The 25,182-nt window shown below is 45.6% G+C and overlaps 1 protein-coding gene across 1 annotated transcript in view; it reads left to right on the top strand.

Annotated features, from left to right (window-relative positions):
- Positions 1-25,182, top strand: part of TSPAN15 (tetraspanin 15) — a 51,073-nt gene that overhangs the window by 15,404 nt on the left and 10,487 nt on the right. The window contains exons 4-5 of the mRNA XM_019507732.1: positions 3,032-3,127; positions 5,141-5,257. Coding sequence (XP_019363277.1) covers positions 3,032-3,127; positions 5,141-5,257 — 213 coding nt within the window. The remainder of the gene's footprint in view (positions 1-3,031; positions 3,128-5,140; positions 5,258-25,182) is intronic.

Genomic DNA, 25,182 nt, shown 5'->3' with positions numbered 1-25,182 from the left:
GGGCAGGCCCTACGAGGAGAGGCTATGGGACCTGAACATGTTCAGCCTTCACAAGAGAAGGCTGAGGGGGGCATGGTGACCGTCTATAAAGGGATTGATCAGTTTCTGAATATGATCTAGTTTCAAAGCGCATGTGCAGTATTTGTTCCTCATTGCATAGGATTGTTGTACCTTATACTTCTTTAGGTGCATGACCTCCTAATACTAGGTGTCTCTTGTATAGTGGCAGAGAGCAACAAAGGTTTAAATCAGGGATGGGCAAAGTTTGGCTTGCGGGCTGGATCTGGTTGGCCCTGGACTCCATTTCCCAGCTGCCCCTGCCCGCATGGCTTGGGCTGGTTTTCATGGAGACCCCAGCTGCACCTGGGCAGGAAAATTCAGGCTGGCTTTGTCATGGAGACCAGGTGCAGCCATGCTGGGGCACCGAAGCAGGGGATTGCGTCTCTGCCCCAGCACGAGACCAGGCTGTCACTGCTGCAAGGAGCTGGGGCATTGGCTCCGGAGCAGCCTCCTGTGCTGCTCTGCTGTGTGTGCTGCCAGCATGGTGGCTTGTCTCCAGGGCAGCCCCAGCCTGAGCTCTCATGCCCAGGTGTGGCTGGGGTCTCCATGGAGACTGGACCAAGCCATGTGGGCAGGGGCTGCTGGGAAATGGAGTCTGGCTTTCAGCCAGATTGGCCATTTTGCCTGCCCCTGTTTTAAATGAATGTGGGACTATGGGAACAACAGGCTAACTACCTCCCATCTTGTTCTAGTTCTCCAGCAGGAAGAAATGCATTGCACGATGATCAGCCACTTTAGGTTCTGCAGCATGTAGCCTCCTCATCCTTCTGGGGACTGATCAATACCTGATAGTTTTCTAAGCTTAAGTTTTTAGGAAAACACCAAATATGATGAGATTTAAGATAAGATTAGGAGAGCTGGTAACATTGTCTAATTGTCTGTGCCTCCACGAACATCTGTCCTTTTTCTCTAACACAGATGGGCTGATGTCCACTTTTGCCAGTACCTTAATTGCCAGTTTCTGAGGGGCTCACAGCATCAGTCACCTCTTGCTTTTAATTTTATTCCCTGAATAGTCATCTAACCTACAGTGCCAGGACAAACACTGAAAGTTATAATTCTGAGAGTCAGAGTCGTATGACTTGTACCACATAAATCCATACAACTGCTTGGAAGTTCAGAGTTGCCTACAACATTCTGTCTTAAGCCAACACACAAGGACAAATCAGTGAATGCAGAAAAAGCCAGTGATCCCAGAACTAGCAAACAGGGGAGTCTGAGTGGGAGACCTGCTTGAGAGAGGAGCAGAAAGTTGTGGTTGGCTGGGGACAGGGTGTATCAGTGCTGGTGAGTGAGGAGGTCAGCTTGGTTTGGTCCTGGTGGTGTAGTTCTGTTTGGGAGAGTTTCTGAAGATGCAAGATTGCACTAGAAGGTGGGAGGGCATCCTGACCAAGGCCATCAGGATCCAAGAGGAAGAGTTCTTGATTGTGTTTGAGGTCTTCTGCTTGACACAGGAAAGCAGAGACTAGTCATTGCCAGGAAAAGGGATCATCAGCAAAGAGAAGATGCTGAAGCATTTATGGGCAGAGACAGTCACCCTGTTTACCAGGTCAGTCAGGTCCTGACACCCCTTGTTGGTGAGTGGCAGGTAAAGGACAGCTTACTGGAGCCTTTTGAATGGAGTCATTGACAGCTCCAAGATAGCACAACTCTGCCAGAGTAGTAACTGCCAGGTTGTTGATGATCAGGACACAGCCATGGCAGGAGAGGCTGAATGGGAGCTGTAGTCAAGAGAGATATGTGTTAGATGTCACTGCATTCTAATAAATATTAAGATCTTCTAAAAACACAAATGTGATTAATGTTAAAGGGGAAGGTCAATGGGACTGGTTTTGTGTCATTCTGTGCAGGATTGGGGGACAAGTTATTTATGTTCAATCTCTTTATCAGCGATTTGGACAACGGGGTGAAAAGCACCGTGTTTAAATTTGCTGATGATACCAACATTTGGGGTGAGGTGAGCCCAGTAGTAGGGAGGGAAAGACTGCAGCAAGGCTTGGGTAGGTTACAGGGGTGGGCTAGCAAAAACAGGATGCGCTTCAACACTGACAAGTGCAGGGTGCTGCACTTGGGCAGTAGTAACCAGCAGCACACTTAAAAGATGGGAAACTCCCTTCTTGAGAGCATGGAGGCAGAAAGTGATCTTGCAGTCATTATTGACTCCAAGATGAACATGGGCCGACAATGCGAGGTCATGGTTGGCAGGGCTAACCGGACCTTGTCGTGCATCCACAGGTGCATCTCGAGTAGAGCCAAGGAGGTGATCCTCCCCCTCTACGCGACGCTGGTCAGGCCACAGCTGGAGTATTGTGTCCAGTTCTGTGCGCCCCATTTCAAGAGGGATGTGGACAACATGGAGAGGGTCCAGAGGAGGGCCACCCGCATGATCCGGGGACTACAGGGCAGACCCTACAATGAGAGACTGCGGGACCTGAACCTGTTCAGCCTTCACAAGAGAAGGCTGAGGGGGGATCTGGTGACTGTCTATAAACTCACTAGGGGGGACCAGAAGGGTTTGGGAGAGACCTTGTTTCCCCTAGCCCCCCCTGGCATAACAAGGAATAATGGCCACAAGTTGTTGGAGAGTAGGTTTAAATTAGACAGCCGTAAGAACTACTTCACAGTTAGGGCGGCTAGGATCTGGAACCAGCTTCCAAGGGAAGTGGTGTTGGCTTCTAGCCTGGGGGTCTTTAAGAGGAGGCTTGATGCCTACCTAGCTGGGATCATTTGAGCCCAGTTTTTTTTGTTTTTTTTCTCCTGCCCTGGCAGGGGGGTTGGACTTGAAGATCTGTAAGGTCCTTTCCGACCCTACTTGTATGATTCTATGAATGACTTCTACAAATGCAATATGTTTATTTGTATAGGTTTGTGTTCACTGACAAGCTCAAGCTATCATTCGAGCTTGATTCTTTTCTAACTTGTCATAGAATATGTAATAAGTGATAAATCTTTATTTTCCTTTGTCCTCTAGACAATTGACTTTTTAAATGAAAATATCCGAAGAGGAATTCAAAATTACTATGATGACCTGGACTTCAAAAACATAATGGATTTTGTTCAAAAGGAGGTTTGTTTTTCCTGAAAATCGTTAAACTAAAAGCAATCTCAGAATGGAAGAGGTGGTAACATCCTCATTGTCATCCTTGGTAATAAATTGTTTTGGAGTGTATTCTAGAATATCTGGAAGCTTATGATATAGAACACTCTATTACAGGAGTGGACAGTTATTTCAGGCGGAGGGCCACTTACTGAGTTTCAGCAAGCCATCGAGGGCTGCATGACAGGCAGCCAGGGGCAGACATATATTAATTTTCTAAATTTTTTAGGGGCCCTGCAGGCTGGATAGAATGGCTTGGCAGGCTGCCTCTGCCTTGCAGGTCGCATTTTGCCCACTCCTGCTCTATTACATACAGAAACTTACGTACAGCTATTTGCAGTGGCTGGCCTGCTTCTCTTCTGCCACCTGGGAGTGCACGTGTTGTCTAATTATCTAAATGGGGCTGCACTGGGCTCTTCCTGATGGTGGGGTTGGGTTGCACTGTGTTTGGCGTGGGAGACAGTGGCACTCTCCCACCTGGGAGTGCCTGTTGGCCTTACTAGATTGTCTCTTGGGAAGTCACGTCCAGGAGGATTTAATCACATAGGCTGCTTGCAGACATTTGAAAAAAAAAAAGAAAACTGAGCTTTACCGAATGAAGCAGCGTGTCTGTATAGATTGGGTGCTTCAACGGGGCCTTTTGCTGCTTTTATCTAATATCTGATTCAATCAGCTATTAGATAAAGGTGCCAAAAATGCCCCACTAAAGTGTCTGATCTATACAGACATTGGGCGAGCCAGGTCCAGCTAACATATTGACTCTTCTAGGTGCAGAAATGCTCCAAGTTTAAGGTAAAGCGCCGTTGTTTTATTATAGTTTTTGTCTCCAAGCAGCTATAGTCTTTTGGGGTGTTAGTCCAACTCCCATTACCAGTGGAATAGGTTGTCATGTGTCATCTCTGGACTCTGGCAGGGCCCCTATGGAGTTCCAACTTACATTTAAATGATAGATGGAGTGTAAATTGAACTCCTCCATACTTGTGGCCCTAAGGGCCCACTCTAAACCCACTGAAGACAATGTAAAGATTTCAGCCCCTGAATGTCCCCTTATGAAGGCTATGCAGTATTTTGATTAAGCACCTTCTTTAGTAAGGCATTTATTTAAATTGAAACACTTACTGAAAAAAATACCTGTAATTAAATTCAGAGATTGCACTGGTCACAGCTGAACATTACTTAATAACATATGTAGTTGACTCATAGCCCTTTTTTTAAAGCTGCTGTGTTGAAATATTTATGGTGTTAGTTAAAAATTCTCATGTGCACTTCAGTGACTGTAGAAGAAACAGAAAATATTTTTAAGTGTGCTAATGGGGCCTGTATGTGGCATAGATGTCAATGACCATAACAACATTTTTAAAAACTTGGCTATAGAAGATAAGTTTTATAACATTGCTATGGAAATGTTGGTCTGTCTTCTGAAACCAAAGTTAACATGGAAAGATTTTCCTAAAACAAACCATTAGGAAATCTTGTTATTTTAGTTCAGATCCTTTGAAAGTGTGTTCTCACATTAGTTATGTATATTCACAGTGATTGTGAATTTTAATGTTAAATTAACTTATACTTTTCTTCATAAACAATGCTGGTGACTGCTTTTAGTTAAATGGAATAATGTACATTTAAAGTATTGGTTTTGAGGATCAGTCAGCCTATTAGTAAAATAATATTGACTTTTTTTTCTTTGTACAACTTGATTTCAAGCTTGTTCTTTTAAGGAGGCAGATCCAAAATGACTAGCTTAAAATCCAGCAAAGAAAAAAAAATGTCACTATGTCCAAACAAAGACCAACAGTCTGTCAAGAAAACACAAGTGGACTTGGTGTCTGTTACTTTACTAGTTTAGCAAATCATGGAGGAACACTGTTACCCTAAATGTTGTTAATATTACCATTAGATTAATCATGATACTCTTATTTATTTTTCAAGTATTAGAAAAGGAATGTATGTCAAGACGGGATTTATTTATTTTTATTTTTAAAGTTCAAGTGTTGTGGTGGAGAGGATTATAAAGACTGGACAAAGAATCCATACCATGATTGTTCTGCACCAGGGCCATTGGCATGTGGAGTGCCGTATACTTGTTGTGTCAGAAACAAGGTATGTAGAATTCTGTTTTATGTAGTTAATTTTACTGGGTTTTTTGTGTGTTGAATTGCGATATTTGATGGAAAAAAATAACCATACAGAATGAATAGTTGTCCTCTTTAAAGAGCAGCCTTTTGTCTGTTAAAAATCTTGGAAAGTACATCTACTTATGAAGCAAAACAGGACTGGGTTTTCAGCATTACCCGGTTGTTATGCTAAGCATCGCCTTCTCAGGGTTAAGATGGCACCAGCACAGTATGTAATAGGGTATATTTATGACTTTGGGAAATTTGAAAAGGGGGAAATTAAAATAATTTGCATAAAAACTTCTTTATTCCTTCCTGATTTGTACTTCATCTCTAAGTTTTTATAAGGCTATTTATCTTGTGTAATTTTAAAGGTTGTAATATCCCCTGGCAGAACAGTCTTTTTTTGCATTAATTTTGTCTGCTCTCAGATAACAGTTTGGCTTCACTATAAAACCATAGAAATGTGGGGCTGGATGGGGCCTGAGGTGGGAATAGTATACTAAGACCCTCCAGACAGGTGATTGACTTATTCTCATACACTTCCAATGAAGAAAGTTACAGTACTTCTGTAGGTAGCCTTGTTCCAGTGCTCACCTGTTCTTCTAGTTAGAAACTTTTTCCTGATGTCTGACATAAATCTTTTTTGTTAGAAATAGAGCAAGAAGTAATCAGCTTAATCTCAGTGGATTCAGAGGACAATTTATTGCTATACTTTTCGTTAAAATATTTACATATGTAAAACAAATATTTAAATATATGGGAAGATTGTGATGTCTACTTCAGTCTTCACTTTTCTAGAGAAAAACCCAAATTCCTTCAGTTTTTTTCTTGATGGGTCATTTTTCTAGTCTCTTGCCATTTTTGTTGCACTCTCTTGGACTCTCTCTAATTTATCTATCCTTCTTAAAGTGCAGGGCCCAAAACTGAAGTACTCCAACTAAGGCCTAACCAAAATAAGAGTGTAGAAATCACCCTCCTTTCTAGTTATATGTCTTAGAATGATATTTGCCTCCTAAGAAACCTTACAACCCCCATTGAAATACTAATCTCAACTTTCTTGAAGTTTTATGGGATACAGGAAAATTGATTTACAGGTAGCACAACAATACCCCTGTTCTTTCTACTTCTTCCTTACCTGAAAGCAGTAAATTTCAGGCTGCCAGTAGACAGACAGAAACTAAGGGTTTTTTTTTTTGTTGTATTCTGAATACCTCAGAACATACTGGTTTTTAGAGGTTTAGACCATTATTTGTTATGTATTTTTTTCTTTGCTTTTAACTTGAATCTTAGATTCTTGGAATTGGAAGGGACATCAAGTCTCCTATTCCATCCCCCTGCACAGATGCAGGATTTTCCATTTCAAAATCATTAGATGCCTATTCAGCTTCATCTTGAAAACCTCCAATAATGAGTATCCTATAACTTCTCTAGGCAGCTTGTTCCATTGTACTACTGGTTTTATAGTTAGTGAGTTTTTTCTAAGGTTTAATCTAAATCCTCTTTGCTGTAGTTCTTTGGGGTAACTCTGATATCTTTTATTAGACCAACTCAAATAGTTTATCTAATAAAAGATAACAGAGTTACCCCAAAAAATCTTGTCTGCCTATGTCCGTAGACTACTACCTATATCCCTTTGTTGTAGTTTAAATTCATTACCTTTTGTCCTGTCCTTTTTGGACAAGGAGAGTAATTTTTCTTTGTAGTCTTTATGGCTGCCTTTCAAATATTTGAAAACTGTTATCCTGTCTCTTTTAATCTCCTCTCTCCAAGCTAAATATACCCAATTTTCTCAACCTTTATCTTAACTGCTTTTCTTTGAACCACCTCCAGTTTTTCTGCATCCATCTTAAAATATGCCCAGAACTGGATGCAGTTCTTCAGCACAGAACTAGCTAGTGCTGAGGAGAATCATAGAGAAGTAGGGCTGGATGGAACCTCCAGAGGGCATCTAATCTAACACCCTGTCTAAGATAGAATCATTCCTATCCAAACCATCTTCTACAACCTGTAATCTAAACTCTACATAAGAGTACTGTCAACCCTGACATAACACAGACCTAGCACTCTAACTTGCCGCGGGTAAAATGGTGGAACCATGGCAGCCAATGTCCTGCTTCTTTGAAGTGTTATGCTCCAGGGATCCCAGGTAGAGGACCATGCCCCCTCACTACAGAAGAAGGCAAAAAACCCCACAATCTGTACCAATCTGACCATGGGGTAAAATTTCTTCCTGACCTGAAATACGGCGATTGGTCTGACCCTGAGAGGAGGAGCAAGACACTCTAGCCAAGAACTTCTAGCTTTGGTCTCAGCAGAAGCATTGGCATACCCCAGTCAAAGTCCCCAGGCTTGACAGTAGCCAACACCCAGTGCCTCTGAGGAAGCTTAAAAACACCCTAGCACATATAGCAGAAGGGGGGAAAGCAGCAAAGAAAAGCAAAGCCCAAAGGAATAGGAAATACCTATAGTATAACATAGTTTATCCCTGACGAGTGACTGTCCAACCTGTTCTTGAACACCTCCACTGATGGAGAGTCCACAGCTTCCCTAGGTAGTCTGTTCCACTGTTTCAGTGTTCTAACAGTGAAGACGTTCTTCCAGATATCCAATCTAAACTTATTTTGCTGCAGCTTTAAGTCATTGGTCTGTGTCCTTCTCCCTGCAGCAAAAGAGAAAAGGTGCTTTCCTTGTTCTTTATGGCAGGCCTTCAAGTATTTGAAGACTGTTATCATGTCCCCTCATAAACACCTTTTCTGCAAGCTGAACATGCTTAGCTCCTTCAGCTTCTCCTCATACGACTTGCTTTCCAAATCCTTTTATTAGGCCTGTGCAAAGCGGTTAATATTTGCTTCGGATTTGGCCGATTCAGGGGACAATGACTTGATTTGGTGATTTGAATCGCTGTCCCAAATTGATTCAGGCAAATTTGATTCGGAGATTCAGCCACTGCTGAATTAGGTGAATCTCCAAATCAAACAGGCCCCACCCCCTGCCCACTCTCCTAGCCCCATCAATGGCTGCCCCACCTGGCCCCAGTGCTCCAGCTCTTTTTTCTAATTTTTAAAGCCCTGTGATCACCAGCTCCTGCCAGGTGGGGGCATGATCTCTGCTGCCCCCCCCGCCCTATGCTGCATGAGCCTCCCCGCTGCCATGAGCCCCCAGAAGCCCAGACAGCCGCTGCAGCAGCCGGTGAGTGCGGGGCTTTTTAAGAGCTGGGATGCTGGGACCAGGTAGGGCAGCCATTGACAGGGCTGGGAGGGCAGGCAGGGATGGGGGCTCATGGTAGAGCCCTGCATGCAGTGTGGGGCAGTGGGGATTACCCCCTCCCCCGTGCCTGGGAGGAGCTGGTGAGTGCAGGGCTTTTCTTTCTTTTTTTTTTTTAAGAGCTGGGATGTAGAGGCCAGGTGGGGAAGCCTTTGATGGGGCTGGGAGAGTGGGCAGGAGTAGGGGGCACTCACGGGGGCTTGGGGACCCCATGATCCCCTCCCCCCTCCTCCAGCCCCCCACCCCCTACTTACCGGTGCAGAGTCTGGGTCCAGCTCCTTGTGGTGGTGAGTGGGGACTGTTTGAATCTCCGAATCTCTTTGAATCTTTTCTGAATTGATTTGGACCTTGTTTTTGGTCTCCTGATTCAATTTGGATTCAGAGATTCAGTCACCAAATTGGGCCAAATCTCCTCTGAATCGAATCAGCACTTGAAGCTTTGCACAGCCCTACTTTTTGTCATCTTTGTTGCCTGCCTCTGAACTCTCTCTAACATCTCCACATCCTTTTTAAAATGTTACTGTTACCTCCTGTGTCTTGTATACAATGCTTCTCTGATGCATCCCAAAATTGCATGGGCATTTTTGTTGTGGCAGCATCACATTGTTGATTCATTCAGCTTGTGATCCAAAAGGGCAGGGAACAGAAGTCATATCTTCCACTCCCAATTGAATGCTTTAACCCAGGGGTTGTCAACCGGGGGTACGTGTACCCCTAGAGGTACTTAGAAAGGTTGTAGGGGATACACACAGGTGGGTGAGTGGGGACAGAGCACAGGTGGGAATAGAGTGCGCCCCAGGGCGCAGCAGCAGCATCTCTCCTGGCACGTTCCCACACTTCATTTCTTACTTGGGGGAGGGGTGTGCAGGATGCTGCCAGCCCCACATAACACATCGCGGCACCTTTCCACCCTCCGTCCCAGCTCGTTCTCTTGATTGGCCGCTGGGCCACTGCCCTCAGCCAATAACTGATGGCGAGGAAGCTCTGCAGCCATGCCCTTCCCACAGAGCTGCGAGGGTGTGAATGGTGGGGGAGGAAGTGTGCTCTGTGCCTGTCCCCAGCAGTGTGTGATTGGTTGGGTGTGGGGCCCATCAGCGGCCAATGGAGCCACACATGTGACTGACCACGGTAAAGTGGCTCTGTGCGTAGCTAAGGGGGCCGGCGGTGGGTGGTTGTGGTGGCAGTGGCTGCTGCGTGTGAGCCCCCTTCCACTTGGCTTGCCCTCCCAGCACCGCCATTACGTGTACACCTGGGAGAGCATGGGGGGTGTGTGCCGCTGGCTCCGCGTGGGGCAGACTGGGGCTGCACCAGGCTGTTCCCAGCTGGGGAGTTGGGTCGTGCTGCACTCGGGGTGGGTGCTGGTGGTACTGGGAGAGGGTTGGGGTGGGAGGCTACGGTAAATTCTGGAGAGGCTGCAGCCCCTCCTGTAGCCCCCCTCCAAGTGCCACCACCACCTGCCCTGAGTGCAGTCTGGCCTGGTCCCGGCCCCAACACGCCCTGCACACAGATCTGGGAGCACATGTCCCCCCCATGCCCTTCCAGGGTGTGCACAGTGGCAGGATCCACTTCCCCATGCCCTCTGGATGAGCCACTTATGGCTCTGTCCTGCATGTAGCACCTGCTCCTGCCCCACTCCCTCCCTCACTGCGGGAGCCTACGGGAGGGGGCTTTGGGGAGGCGAGGGGGAGGCTGAAGCTACTTCAGAATTCTCCCCAGCCCCCGCCAGGAAGAGCCTGGTGCCGTCCTAGGCTCAGCCCGCCCCGCTCTGCGTGCAGATCCAGGGGCACATGCCCCCCCCATGCCCTCCCAGGAGTGCACATAGCAGTGGGAGTGACCTCTCTTCCCACTGTGTGGCTCAGTCCCACACCCCGGGCTGGCTGGGCAGTCCCTGCCCCAGCCCCACTTCCTCCTCCACTGCTGGGGCAGCCCATCCCACCCCACACAAAGCTTCGCGGGCACATGCCCCCCCATGCCCTCTCAGAGTGCGTGTAGCAACAGGAGCTGCCCCCCTCACCCCCTGAACAAGCCCCTCACAGTCTATCCTGCACCCCCTCCCAGCTGTGCAGTGCCTGTCCCAGCCCCACTCCCTGCCCCTCCCTTCCCTTAAAAAACAAGAAAAAAATATAAGGGGGCCCAGGAGCTGAAACTGAGTCAGAAGGGATATACTTATTTAAAAAGGTTGAAAATCCCTGCTTTAACCATTAGAAATATAGAAGTAGGCTTCAAGGCTTAGGTCAAGTATAATGCTGACATTTATGAGAGAGTGAGCCTCACTGAAAAACAATATTGGGAATTTGTGTGTCTTTTTTGTTGCAGTAGGGGCTATATTTACTGCAGAGTATTCTCAATATATTTTGGAAAAGTGGTGTGGGCACATAACATACAGCACTCCCTCTGGAGGAAATTCAGTATTGATATTTCTGGCATCTTCAGAAGTAATTTTACACTGGAGAGAATTACATAGGTGTAAGTGTCATGTATCTGCTAGTGTCTGCAACTATTGTCAGTTTCACTCATGTAGCAACTTGCTCAGTGGCTGTGTCTACACAAGATGCTAACTGTGCAGTAGCCTAGTTTTACTGCTCAGTAGCATGCAGGGCAGAAACCGTGTTAATATGCTACTGTACAGTAGTATTAGGCTACTGAGCAACTAGTGTCACTAAAAAGCCATGCACCAGTGCTACTGCTCAGTAGCACCAGTTACTGCCCATCAATTTAATACTTGGTCATACAAGTACTAAACTTAATGTGCTGTAACTATGATGCATTAATGAATGTGTAGATGTGTCCCGTATAAACCAGATTCCCATCATCTAGTGGCCAGGCACTGTAATAGCATCTACATAAAACAGCTGGGCTTTGGACCACTGATTGTGTGTGTGTGTGTTGCTTACTACAGGTTAAATTTACTGAGGATGAAAACTCAGGTAAATTATTTTGTAGTAATAATGTCCTATGTCTGCAACCTTTGTCAAAAACAAATGGTGGAAAGAGAAGGCAAAATAAATCCAACAATTTGTTGACAGTCATGGCATGTGGAGCTTCTTCAGTGCAGCCAAGGCAGTGTATAGACCTAGTTCTTGTGGACTCACCCTGCTTGGATCTGAAGATGGCAGTGTACACCCCTCAAAGACAAGTCCATCAAAAACTGCTGGAGGAAGCACTACCAAAAGTTCCTGAACTGAGAATTGACAGTGACTGATGAAACCATTGAATCAATCCTGCAGCATCCAGAAAGGGAAGCACTTGCCAGTCCACCAACCTCTGAAGAAGTCCACCAGGCAGCAAGACAGATGAAGAACAACAATGCATCTGGCCCTGATGGCATACCAGCTGAGGCCTTCAAAGCTGATGGAGAAACTATGACCAACAAGCTCTACACACTGTTTCTTAAAATCTGGAATACTGAGGAAATTCCCACTGACCAATAATGGTCACCATTTTAAAAAAGGGAGACCAATCTGACTCAGGAAACTACTGAGGTATTGCCCTCCTCTCCATTGCTGAGAAGATCCTTGCTCAAATTCTTCTGAACTGACTGCTTCCTCTCACTGAGGAAATCCTTCCTGAGTCTCAGTGAGGCTTCAGACCATCAAGAGGCACCATGGACATGATTTTTGCAGCCCGGCAGATTGAGGAAAAATGCCAAGAATACCAGGAACTGTATATGGCCTTTATTGATTTGCATATGTCCTTTGACTCTGTTATCCATGAGGCTTTATGGAAAATCTTATTGAAATTTGGCTGCCCAGGGAAATTTATCACCATCCTAAGACTCCTTCATGACCAGATGACTGCCTCCAAGTTATGCAGTGGCTCTGCTATGGAGTCTTTTGCCATTCGAACTGGCATCAAACAGGGCTGTATGATCACACCAATTTTGTTTTCCATCTTTCGTGTGCTCATCAACATGCTCATCCATGACCAGCTGCCACATGGCATCCACACTGGTAGAACTTCAGTATGCCGATGATTGTGTTGTCCTTGCACATGCTGAGGAGGACCTACAGATGACCCTTAGCTGCTTCTCTCAAGCATACCAGTGCCTGGGACTGACTCTTAATATTGGAAAAACAAAGGTGCTTCACCAGCCTACATGGGCCAATCAGGCCCCCTAGCAAAGATCTTCATCAACAGCCAGGAGCTGAAGAATGTTGAACACTTTACATACTTCAGCAGGTATTTCTCAAAGAAGGCGAGCATCAACGAGGCGAACGAGTATAGGATCCAATGCCTTCGGAAGACTGAATCATTGTGTGTTCAATGATCGTGACATCAGGACTCAAACAAAGTTCCAACTCTGTAAGGCTGTGGTAATTGTTGCCACTAGGATTCTTTTCACCAGAGACCCCAAGGATTGACATGGCCCCTCGTCCGATATGTTATCAAGTGAACCTTAATAGTAATCCCTAGGATTTGCTACAGGTTTCTTCCCTATAATACGGCCTGACGTGGTTCCTTTAGATATTATAGCAGCAACCTTCAGTGGCACCAGCCTCAGATCCTTTGCTGGGTGTGTGGGATGTTAGTTTCTGGAATCCTTATTGTTCAAACAAGAATTTCAAGGTTGCTTCTGTCTCTCCAGGGTGGCAACACAACACACACTGTCCTTTTGTTTATCCACTAGTTTTGTAAATTTCTCACCCCAAATTGTCCAATCCTCTAGTTCCTTATCTCACCTTTTTAGATAAGGTGCCCCAGTCCTATTCTGTTTTTGGTTTTCTTTCCTTTTAGGGAAACTGCTGTACCTGGTTTGTCCACCATACCAATCACAGCACTCACTTTTCCCATTGCCTTATAAGGCACACTGTACAATTTAATTGCTTAGTTCTGGAAAGGTCTAAAGTTATGCTAAGAGCCTTAGCATAACACAGTTTGTCGGCTACAGTAATCCCAAATCTACTCTATGGCTGTGAAACTTGGGTGACCTACAGGGACCACCTGAAAAGCCTGGAATGCCGTCATGGGGGAGGCTACCTTTGGAAGATCCTTGGCATAAAGTGAGAGGATTGGCACACAAATGCCAGTGTCTTTACTGATGCTAATAACACCAGTGTGGAAATGTTGATTAACCAGCATCAACTGTGGTGGACAGGGCACTGTCTGTTGTATGTGTACCAAAACAACTGCTATACTCCCAACTCAGCCAAGGACAAAGGACATGCAGGGAGCCAAAGGAAACACTTCAAGGACAAGGACACTCTCAAGGCAAACATTAAGAAGTGTGGCACTGACACTACAAATTGGGGAAAACTAGCCAAAACAGGGCTGCATGGCAAAGGTTTGTGAGAGAAGGCACATCTTACTTTCAAGAAAACCATCTTGCCCTGGAGGTAGAAAAACAACAGAAATGGAAGAAAAGGAAACAAGACTGAGAAATCTGTGGTTCGACTCTCCCTTTAACCACTACCTGTGGCATTTGTCAGAGTCTGCAGCTCTAGGATTAGCCTTCTTAGCCATGAACGGACTCATTTATAATTCTTTACTTGACCCATGGAAGTGGTGATCCTTGACCATGAGGGATTGCTGCCACCACCAAGTAATGATGTCCTATGTTTTCACCTTTTGTTTTGATTTGATGTGAGGCCTGTGTGCAAAGAAGGGACTTATTAGTAAATGTACTTCTTCAACTTTAGCCAAGTTTCCCTCTTTCATACCCAATGAGGGTAACAAGAGGAATTGTTTATTAACTTTCGTGCAAATTTTGCACATGCACAGCTGTCTGTAGATCTCCAACTTAAAAAAAAACATTTCCAGATTGTCTTGTACCATCTTTGATGTATCAAATTTGAAAGTTCATTTTATGCCAGAAGCTATCATTGATTTACTGGTAGATAACTAGCAGGCCCAAGGGGGTCTCAGGGTGGTCTGCTACCTCTTGGCACTCAGCCCTCATGTGCTTACCTTCCCAACTTCCAAAAGTGCCTAATTGCTTTTCATCTGCCACATCTTGATGGCAATTCTAATTAGGTAGGAGATCCTCAGTTCAGTCTGGTGGCAGTCTTAGGTGCCCTGTTCTCATTATCAGGCTGCCCCTGTGGTTGGTAGACCTCATTTCATTCACTCCTAGTCTCTCAAGGACTGTCAGCCCAGCCAGCCTCTCTGACTTCTTACTCCAGGCCAGTCTATCTGGCTCACCAAGCATTTCAATAGGGTGCACTGCCCCTAATCAGTTCCAGTAAGGCATGCTGCCCCCCTTCATCTCAATTCTGCAGCGCTCTTAGCCCAGTCAGCACTTCTCCCAGGCTAACTCACGATAGCCCAGAACTATAATATGCATAACATCCCTTTGCCACTTTTAGCTGCCCTTTGTCCAAAAACTTCCCTTCCTCAGAAAACTAAAAAACAGTCAATTTCAGCTGGAAGTGTTTTCCCTGGCCCCATCCAAGCTTTTACTCAAATCCAGCTGGTTTATCCCACCTACAGCCCTCTTGGGCCTACTTACTGTTTGTAGCTCAGCCTCTGTTGAACTCCAGAGAATACCTTTGTCTTGCATTGTCTGCTTTGTCCTGGAGCAGGCTTATACAACCTCGGGCTGCCTCTTCTGGCCTCAGCATAATCTACCTGAAAGGCACAGGTCCCATTTTTTATTCTTACATTCACTCTCTAATAATAGGGTATGAGTTTCCTCTTACATATAATACATTTTATGCATGTGTTGAAATGAGTGCTCTACTGAAGAATGCTTTGTTAAAATTGTTTGGAAGAATGCATTCAGGGGGCTTTCTGTAATCCTATGCATGCATGAAATAAAAATGTATGTGCTTATGTTCTCTTATCTGCATTCATATTTTTTTTATCACTAAAAGGAAAGTACTTAGATGTGCTGCAGCTTCAGCTGACTCTCATTCAGAATTCTAAACTAAACAGTTATATTTATCTTATCTGAGAATAGTAAATTCACCTGTATGAAAATACTTTGGGATAAATCGGAGAGCCCATCATCAGCCCTTTCATGTGATGATGAAGTGGGATGGTAACTAACAGACAACAATCCAGGTTTTCATATTAATTCACATTAATATTTTTATTTCCAAAATCTAAATTAAAAAATTGCAGCCTGACATTTAAAACTGGTTGCTTTCATGCGTACAAGTACAATGCACACTAGTGACTACTTGTAAATGCTTATAAAAACTTCCATAAAATGTAAAAATAATTTATTTTAATGTGTTCAGAGAACAAAAAATACTATGTGACTTTTTTGACCGGTCACAAGTAAAGAATTGATCCATCTATAGATTACTAAGCAAACAAACAACAACAAAAAAGAGTCTGATTAAAATAGAGAAGATCTTCCATTGATATTTTATGAACAGAAAGAGGCTAAATTTGTAGAAGAAATTGAACCTCTTAATTAGCTCTGTGTGACAGAGCAACTTCAGTGCTCCGTCATTTTAAGGGCTGGAACAGGCAGCTGGCAGCTGATGATGGTGGCCCTTTTTAGAGCTCAGCTGTCTAGGCTGAGAGAGCAGTTGAGACAGGCCATCTGGGGAGCAACATCACCAGTGGAGTTCCTGCTCCAGGGACATCTTGGAGGTAATGGTGAGGCTATGGGAAAGGAGGGTCCTCATGGTTCTGGGCATGACTGAAAAATGCACCCTGCCAGGAAGGGGAGGCCCAGTGGGACTGCCTGTGGTGGGGCAGTGCCACTTCAGTACCGAGACCAAGAACCTTCCTGGTGTAAAGCCGGTAGGGGCACTTAAAGCCTAGCCCCCACCTTCGGGTGGGTTATAGTTGAGTGGAGTGGGGGCCAGGTACGCTTAATAAAAGTACCTGAGTCCAATGGGGTGTTGGACCCTGGAGGTGGGCCAGGTATGCTTAAAGAGGAGCACCTGAGCCCAACGGTGTATGACCCCAGGCCCTCTAGTGGTCGAAGTGGAGGCCAGGCATGCTTAAGAAGAGAAGCACCTGAGCCTGTAGGGGTGGAAGACCCCACGCCCCAGTGTAGGGGTGGAGTAATGGCCCGAGAGAGGGGCATAGTGGCCTGGTGAGGGGGAGGGGTGATGTAGGCCTATAGTTGAATAATCGCCCAGTTCAGATGAGGGCCATGGGAGAGGCCCAAAAGGCTGCATGAGGGCTGGCTGAGGCATGAAGAGTGAAGGCTGATGGCCCTATGGAGTCGCTTAAGGGAGCAGGCCAGTATGAATGTGTCCCTGGAGCAGGCAGAATGGTAGAGGCCCTGTGAGAGAGGGCAGAGAGGAAGAAGCCCCAGTGTGAGGGGGGCAGTATGTGTGAGGCCTGTGAGGGCAGTGTGAGAGAGACCCAACTGTGTGCCCAGTTTTGCCTGGCCTTGAGCCTGAAATTTAACATATAGTGTGACATCTGTCAGGCATGGGACATGTGCAAGGGGAAGGCAGAGTGTGTATGTATCGTCCGTTACAGTTGGGTGCTTGAAAGGCATCCTCCTGCCTTATTAACCTCCCAATTACTTTACAACAAGGTGTGGCAGGAAAGCAAGGCGTAATGGCATAAATTGTGTTTTTCCATAGACAGGAGGTGGGCCGATATTGAGATCGGGCCTGGGACCTTGCCCCTGTCACGCTCTGCAATGTTTACTGAAGAGTTTGGTCAAGCCCCAGAACTAAATATAAATTTCTGATTTAAGGATGGATACTACAAAAGCCATTGCAGAATGTTTAAAATTGTTTTAAAATGTGCTGCTATGAAGTGGAAGAATAACCAGTGATAGGTGTGCCACAGAGTAATCCATGGAATCTAACACTACTGACACTTTAATTAACTTGTCTAGGAGACATTAACACTATGCCCATGCACCAGCAGTCTTAAAAAAAATCAGAAGATTAATGAATCTTATAGGTTTGACATATGTTTCCAAATGCAGCTTGGTTTCTGTATTGGGAAGCTTTAGGTATGATTTGTAATTACTCATTCATTCTGTGGTCATGGAAAACTTCTGTTAATGTATGAGGGTCAGTGTCTAATCTCTGTTGTGTTGGCATAAATCTGAAATTACTGGAGTCAAGTTAGTTACTACCAGTGTAACTGAAATAAGATTATAAACACATTAGAACAGATTCTGATGTTTTTGGTTGCATTTGTCTTGATCATGCCTAACATTAAGTGATGTTCCATGATTCAGTATATTTTTTGAAAGATGTAGTTTATGTCACTGCCAGATGCTGTGAATGAACTTGAATCTTCAACGACGCTGCAGAAATTCAGTCAGGGCCAAAGAACCAAAAACCTGACTTTGAAAAACCTGAATTTTTAGACTATTATGAAAAACATTAATTCACTTCTAGGAGAAATAGTGTCATATTTATCCCCAATGCTGCAAACCCTTACTTATGAAGGGTACTAGCTATACAGTTTAGTTATTCCCACTGACTTCAGTAGGCTTAATTATGTGAGCAAGGGTTTTCAGAAAAGGCTTAAAGGATATTTGTGACACTTTTTAAAATGAGTATAGTTATGTGGATAAAGGAACAAGCTGCAGTAAATTAAAAGAGGGCATACTCAGAATGAAAGTGAGTCAAGTTGCTGTAGTTCAGCTTCCATTCACTGTAGGGTAAGAGTGGTATACAAACAGTTACTGTGATGCAGCTGTGTGGTGAGTCCCTGTCCACAGCTGATGCTGCCAGTTAATCACCAATAAAAACCTGAAAATCAGGTTTTTTGTTTTTTGGCTCTGGTTGAATTTCTGTAGCTTTGCCGATGATTCAAGTTCACTCACAGTATCTGACAAATTAGGTTGTTGCCTACAAAAGTTTCTGGCTGTCTGAACCACTTAGTTTCTAAGGGCACATTCAGACAAGTGCAGACATGCAGGGGTCCATGTTTGCCATGGTATAACTGGCAGCGGCACATATTTGTGCCACTGCTTTGTGCCCCAAGGCACATCCCTGCACATGCAGTCTGGTATGCGCCTGGGTGTAGTAGGGGAGGCTGGGGCCAGCACCTGTGCTGGTCCCAGCAGCCTTACCTGGGGTCCTGGGGGCCTCCCAGGGTAGCAGTGGTTCCAATCTGGCCACATGGATCCTGGTCAGCTGCCAGAGCTTGGTCCAGGCTCCACTTCTGGTGGCACACATTGCTGCTGTGTGCACTGTGCCACTTTTTTGGTGTGGCTTTTTTTTTGACACTGGGATCTCCTGGAAGAGCTGACCCTAGGGGTGTGGGGGGCCTGGGGCATATCAGCCTGTGTGTGCATGCAGGGGAGGGGTGTTAAACGGCCGGAATGTAGAGCCGGTGCTACGTGGCAGCCATGCAGAGTGGTGGCGCCCTCAGCATGGGGTTCGGTGCCCCCCAAAGTGCAGGGCCTGGGGCAGTTGCCCTGATTCACCCCTTCCCCCCCGACCCCCGGGATGGCTCTGTCTCCTGGTGTCAAATTTTGGCACTGTGCTGCAGCAGCGCAGCAAACAGGTGTGCATGCACCATGTGCTAGTTTGTGGTGCCTCAAACAGCTTTGAGGTGTCACAAACCACGTGTGGGCTCTGGCTGGCCAGGTTCTAGTTTTGGGTGGTGTGCGCTGCAGCCACCTGTGCCACTCCACCTTTTTTGGTGTGGGTTTTTTTGATTCCGGCATCTCACCTGTGTGTGTGGTGTCTGTGGCGCTACATACCGCATGTCTGTGCTCATCTGGACATGGCCTAAGGTGCTTCCCTGCCATTACTTGTATCAAAAGGTACTAAAGGAGATAACACACAGCTTCACAATACGTTTAAGAATTTTAAGCAAAAAATCTAGAAAATGAGATTCTGACTAAATGGCATGTCACACTGTGCCTGCATCTTGTTACAATTAATGTATGGTTGTACAAAGCTTCTGAACATTTTGTCTCTAAATTTCTGGAGGGTCTCTGGAATCTGATACATGTGCAAAAAGAATCATCTGTGTCCATTTTATCAATTATTCAGGATATTCTAAGATGTAATATAAGGGAGCAAAGGGACTGAATTGTATTAATTTCCTCCTGAAGGATGCTTGCATTCAGACACCATCAACATCTGGAAATATCCAATATCTTGTTCTAATGCAGTAAGACAATGGGGGCCCACCTTTTTGGGAGGTGTGCCACAAATTGGCCCTGCATCTTCCTAGTACCACTTTGATCCCCTTCCATTGCCTGATCTGATGTTCTGCTTTCTGTCCTGTATCCTCTACCCAATCTGCTGCTCTGCTTTCTGCTTCCTTCCCTGTGTTCCCAGCTCCATCTGCTGTTCTTCTTTCTTCCCTTTTTGTCATGGTGCTGTTTATACTGTCCTTGATCTGCTATTTGTCACACACAGAGGCTGTCTGTGGCACTTGCAATAAAAGATTGTGCCATTGCAGTAGAACTTGGAATTAATTGTCTGAATTTCATTGCTTCTCTTTTTGTCTCTTTCCCCAACTGTTTTATTCTCTAGGAGATTGTAATAATAATAACACTGGCCCTTACTTTGAACATTGCTTCCTTTTATTTTGGTTCTGTTTATATTAGCTGACTTTTAGCAGCAAGAAAGTGCTTGTTTTGTTCTAGCTGGCTCAGAAACCTAAATGAGAATGTTAAATAGCTACAGGAAAAGTAGTAGTAATCTGTAACTAATGAAAATACTTCTTAGTCATATAAGAGCCTTAAATAAACATTTGTAGGACACAGATATTTCAAACTTAATTTTTCATTGTGTAATAGTGAGGAAATGCTCTTTCAAATCTCCCCCCCTACACACACTTTTAAAGTATTTTGTTTCATTATCTAAAACAGTGATTCTCAATCAGAGTGCCACGCACCTTGGGGTGCCTTGAGCTCCTTTCAAGGGTGTCAGAGAGTGCTTCTCAATGTTTGTGCCATTAGATGTGGCAGTATGATTCACAAGATAAACCCAGAAACTTCAAATAGGATTCAAATACATTCTGATGCGCTGTGATCTTTCTGAGGTTTTTGCAACAGAAGAATTGCTCTATTATATTTTTGTAGACAAAAAACCCCAAAAACTAAAACAGCAAGTGAAAACTAAGAGCTATCTTGAGTCTAAAAAGGTTGAGAATCACTGATCTAGAAATGTTTTAGAAATTAAAATAGTCCTTCTTTCTTTGGATGCTAAGAAAAATCACTTTGTATTCTTTACTCTTCTTTACTCCCATCTCAAATGATTTTGGGACAGTGGTTTATAAGAGCTCTGCTGATCCCTCACAATTGCAGAAATAACTAAAGCTTTAGGTTGCTCCAAGCTCTATTTATTCAGCAAAGGAAAACAATAATTATAGTATGTAATGTGCAGTAGTAATCTGGTTTGCTACCACATCACAGGTTTTGATGATTTCCTTAAGTGTTCAGATCTCAACAAAAATGCCTGAAGACCTCACATAATATGCCAGACCACTGAGGTTCTGCACCTTACAGTTCCTCAGTGACTCCCCATATTCAGAGTAACTAATAATTTCTTAAACTGACACTGCATGAGATACTTTACTGAAGTCCAGATAGGGGAAGTCACTGCATTTCCTTTGCCCAGAGAATCTGTTCTGTCAGTGAGAGGTCATTGTTGTATGTGCAGCATCGTGCTAACATGACTACGTGTTTCTGGTTTGGAAACTAGTATTTGTTGAGCAGGTGCAGCATGTCTCAGCTCTAACAAGCCTGTTGTTACTTAGATAATTTTTTCCTTTCTTAAAACTTCTTATTATTAGACCTAAGTTTTGTGTACCCCATTCTTCCAGAATTCTGGGATGAAGATTATCTGGTCCTCCTAACTTGAGTGTCTTGCATTCTTTAAGTTTTCTTTCCATCCCAATAATGATGATTTCTGTTTCCATACTCTCATTCCAATTATCCAGTCTGTCCTTGTTCCCATGGTCAAGGAAACCATCCTTAAGACTGGCCTGAATTATTCATTCAGTTTGGAAGTTGTATCATGACTATCCTTAATCTTCGCCCCGGCCTTGTTATATGCTGCTAAGGTTCTCTCTCCCTCTCTGTCTCTCATCCCCTCCCCCAATACTTGAAGAGCCCTTTGTCATGTATTTTAACAATCCCTTATGAAATCTAACTTCTCCCTGATCTCAAGCTCCCCATGTCAACATGCAATCCAGCTGCCTGTGCTTCCTTTGAGCATGCCAGCAGTGGCAAGCAACTCTCAAATCTGGGCTTCCTATGTACTGGGGCCTTTCAAATTCACTTGTGCAGCCCAGCTGCCGTACCCCCAGGGAACTCAAGATTGGGAAGTTCCTCCCTAGTCTCAGACTCTCCTGCCCACCCTGGAACATTTCAGCACACTGGTCAGCAGGACCAGGCAGGAACACATCTTTTGGAAATTGTACGACGCAGCCCAGCATTGGGGAACAAATTCCCCAGTGCTGGGCTACCCTGCAGGCATTTAAAGGTCCAGGTGTGAGGGAGATCCCTGGATCAGGGACAGGGTCTCTGACCTGGGGCTCCTCACACACTGGCAGATGCATATTGGGATCTGAGGAATTTTATTCCAGATGCTTAAAACCATACATTATGCCATGCACATCTTGCATGGCAGGATGCAATACTTTTTGGGAACCTTTAATTTTGCAGTTAAATGTACAGTCATAGAATCATAGAAAATTAGGGTTGGAAGGGACCTCAGGAGGTCACCTAGTCCAACTCCCTGCTCAAAGATGGACCATCCCCAACTAGATCATCCCAGCCAAGGATGGAGATTCCACAACCTGTTTGGGTAACCTGTTCCAGTGTTTTACTACCCTCCTAGTGAGAACATTCTTCCTAATATCCAAACTAAACTCCCCTTGCTGCAACTTGAGACCATTGATCCTGTTCGGTCATCTGCTACCAGTGAGAACAGTCTAGCTGTATCCTCTTTTGAAGCCCCCTTCAGGAGTTGAAGGCTGCTATTAAATCCCTCTCAATCTTCTCTTCTGTAGACTAAATAAGCCCAGTTCCCTCAGACTGTCCTCATAAGTCATGCCCCCTCACCATTTTCATTGCCCTCTGCTGGACTCTCTCCAATTTGTCCAGCCCCTTTCTGTAGTGAGGGGCCCAAAACTGAAAACAGTACTCCAGTTGTGGCCTTACTAGTGCTGAATAGCGGGGAATAATTGCTTCCCTTGCCCTGCTGGCAACACTCCTACCGATGCAGCCCAGTATGCTGTTAACCTACTTGGCAAAAAGGACATGCTCTTGGCTCATATTCACCTTATTGTTCACTGTAACCCCTGGGTACCTTTCTCCAGAGCTGCTGCCTAGCCAGTCATCCCCCAGCTGATTGTCCTCTCCTAAGTGCAGGACTTCGCATTCATCCTTGCTAAACCTCATGAAATTCCTTTTGACCCAATCCTCTAGTTTGTATAGCTTACTCTGAATCCTAGTCCTACCCTCCAGTTTATCTACTTCTCCTCCCTGCTTGGTGTCGTCTGCAAACTTGCTGAGGGTAGAGGTGCAAAGATACATTGGTCCCATATTGGATCGGCACTGATATAAGAAAAATTGACTGCATTGTCATTTGGCTTCTTTTGGCTGATGTGGCCAGTAATGCCACCAATAAATGCCCCTGTATGTGCGCAGCTGCAATACAGCACACAGGCAGCCAGGAGCACAGCTCAGCAGCATGGAGAGCAGCCAGGTTCAGCTGGTAAGTCTGTTGTGAGGGCAGATCGAGGGCTTTGCAGTGAGGGAGGGACTGGGGCTGGAGCTGGGGCAGGCACTGCACAGCCGGGGCAGAGCAGGGGACAAAGCTGTGAACAACTCGTCTGGAGGGTGTGGGGGGGATGGCTCCCACCGCTGTGTGCACCCCAGGAGGCATGGGGGGGTATGTGCTCCCGGATCTGCGCATGGGGTGAGGGAGGGCTGCTGCTGTGGGCTGGGGCTGTGCTGGGCTCTTCCTGATGTGGGGGCTAGGCTGGGCTGCGCTTTGGATGGGCAGTGGCAGTGCTGGGAGGGGGGGGGGTTGGAGGGGCTATGGTCAATTTTGGCATGGCTGCAGCCCCCCCCTCCCCCCACAGTAGCCCCATCTCTCAGCACCGCCACTTCCCATCCTGAGCGCAGCCCCGGCCCAGCCCCTCTCCAGGAAGAGTCTGGCACAACGCCGCCCACAGCAGCAGCCTGCCTTTGCCCTGTGTGCAGACCTGGGGGCACGTGGTCCCTCCATGCTCTCCCGGGGTACATGCAGTGGTGGGAGCCACTCCATCTCCACATGCCTCAGACGAGCTGCTTGCCACTCTGTCTTGCGCACTGCCCTGGCTGTGGAGCCCCAGCCCCTCCCTCACCATGGGGGCCTTGATCTGCCTCTCCTAACACCCCTCCCCTCCACTCTTGCTTCTTCCTGCACAGCAGATTTACCAGCCAGATGCCGCTCTCCAAGCTGCCCAACTGCATATCAGCAATCGGATTGGTATTGGCCAATATGGCTTATTAAAAAATCGACCATCGGTACTGGCCCAAAGATTATCTATTGGTGCATCTCTAGCTGAGAGTGCACACCATGCCATCTTTGAGGTAGTTGATGAAGATATTGAAAAAAAATGTTCCTAGGATCAACCTCTGGGGCACTCTACTTGATACTAACTGCCAACTAGCCATTGAACCATTGATTATTACCCTCCGAGCTTAATGCTCCAGCCAGTTTTCTATCCACTTTACAGTCCATTCATTCAGTTCGTACTTCCTTAGTTTGCCTGCAAGAATGTTGTGGGAGACCGTATCAAAAGCCTTGTTAAAATCAAGGTACACCACATCCACTGTTTTCCCCACATCCACAGAGCCAGTTATCTAATTGTAGAAGGCAATCAGGTTGTCAGGCATGACTTTCCCTTGGTGAATCCATGCTCACTGTTCCTAATCACCTTATTCTTCTCAAAGTGCTTATAAATGGATTCCTTGAGGATCTGTTCCATGGTTTTTCCAGAGACTGAGGTGAGGTTGCCTGGTCTGTAGTTTCCTGTATCCTCCTTTTTTTCTTTACTAAATATAGGCACCATGTTTGCCTTTTTCCAGTCATCTGGGACCTCTCCTGATAGCCATGAGTTTTGAAAGATGATGGCCAGTGGCTCCGCAGTTACATCAGCCAACTCCCTCAACTCCCTCGGGTGACTCCCATCTGGCCCTATGGACTTGTATATGTTCAGTTTTTCTAAATAGTCCCTAACCTGTTCTTTCACCACTGTTGGCTGCTCACCTTCTCCCCAAACTGTACTGCCAGGTGCAGTAGTCTGGGAGCTGACCTTGCTTGTGAAGACTGAGGTGAAAAAGGCATCCAGCACTTCAGCTTTTTCTGCATCCTCCGTCACTAAGTTTCCTCCCCCATTCAGTAAGGGACCCGCACTTTCCCTGATCTTCCTCTTGTTGCTGATGTACTTGTAGAGGCCCTTCTTGTTACCCTTCACATCCCTTGCTAGCTGCAACTCCAATTGCACTTTGGCCTTCCTGACTTCATCCCTGCATGCCCGAACAATACTCTTATATTCCTCCCTAGTTTTTTATCCAAGTTTCCACTTCTTATAAGCTTCCTTTTTGTAATTTAGTTTACTGAAGAGTTCTCTGCTAAGCCAAGCTCATCTTCTGCCATAGAATCATAGAATCAATGAGTCAGAAGGGACCTAGACAGATCATCTAGTCTGACCCCCTGCCATGGGCAGGAAGGAGCACTGGGAGTGGCAGGGGTCATAAGACCCCAGCCAGGTGCCTATCCAGTCTCCTCTTGAAGATTTCCAGGGAAAGCA

Source organism: Gavialis gangeticus, unplaced genomic scaffold (assembly GCF_001723915.1).
Source record: "Gavialis gangeticus isolate Ggan-Ray unplaced genomic scaffold, GavGan_comp1, whole genome shotgun sequence".
Taxonomy (NCBI): Eukaryota; Metazoa; Chordata; order Crocodylia; family Gavialidae; genus Gavialis; species Gavialis gangeticus.
The sequence above is the reverse complement of the archived record's forward strand: the minus strand, read 5'-3'. Positions and strand labels throughout refer to the sequence as shown.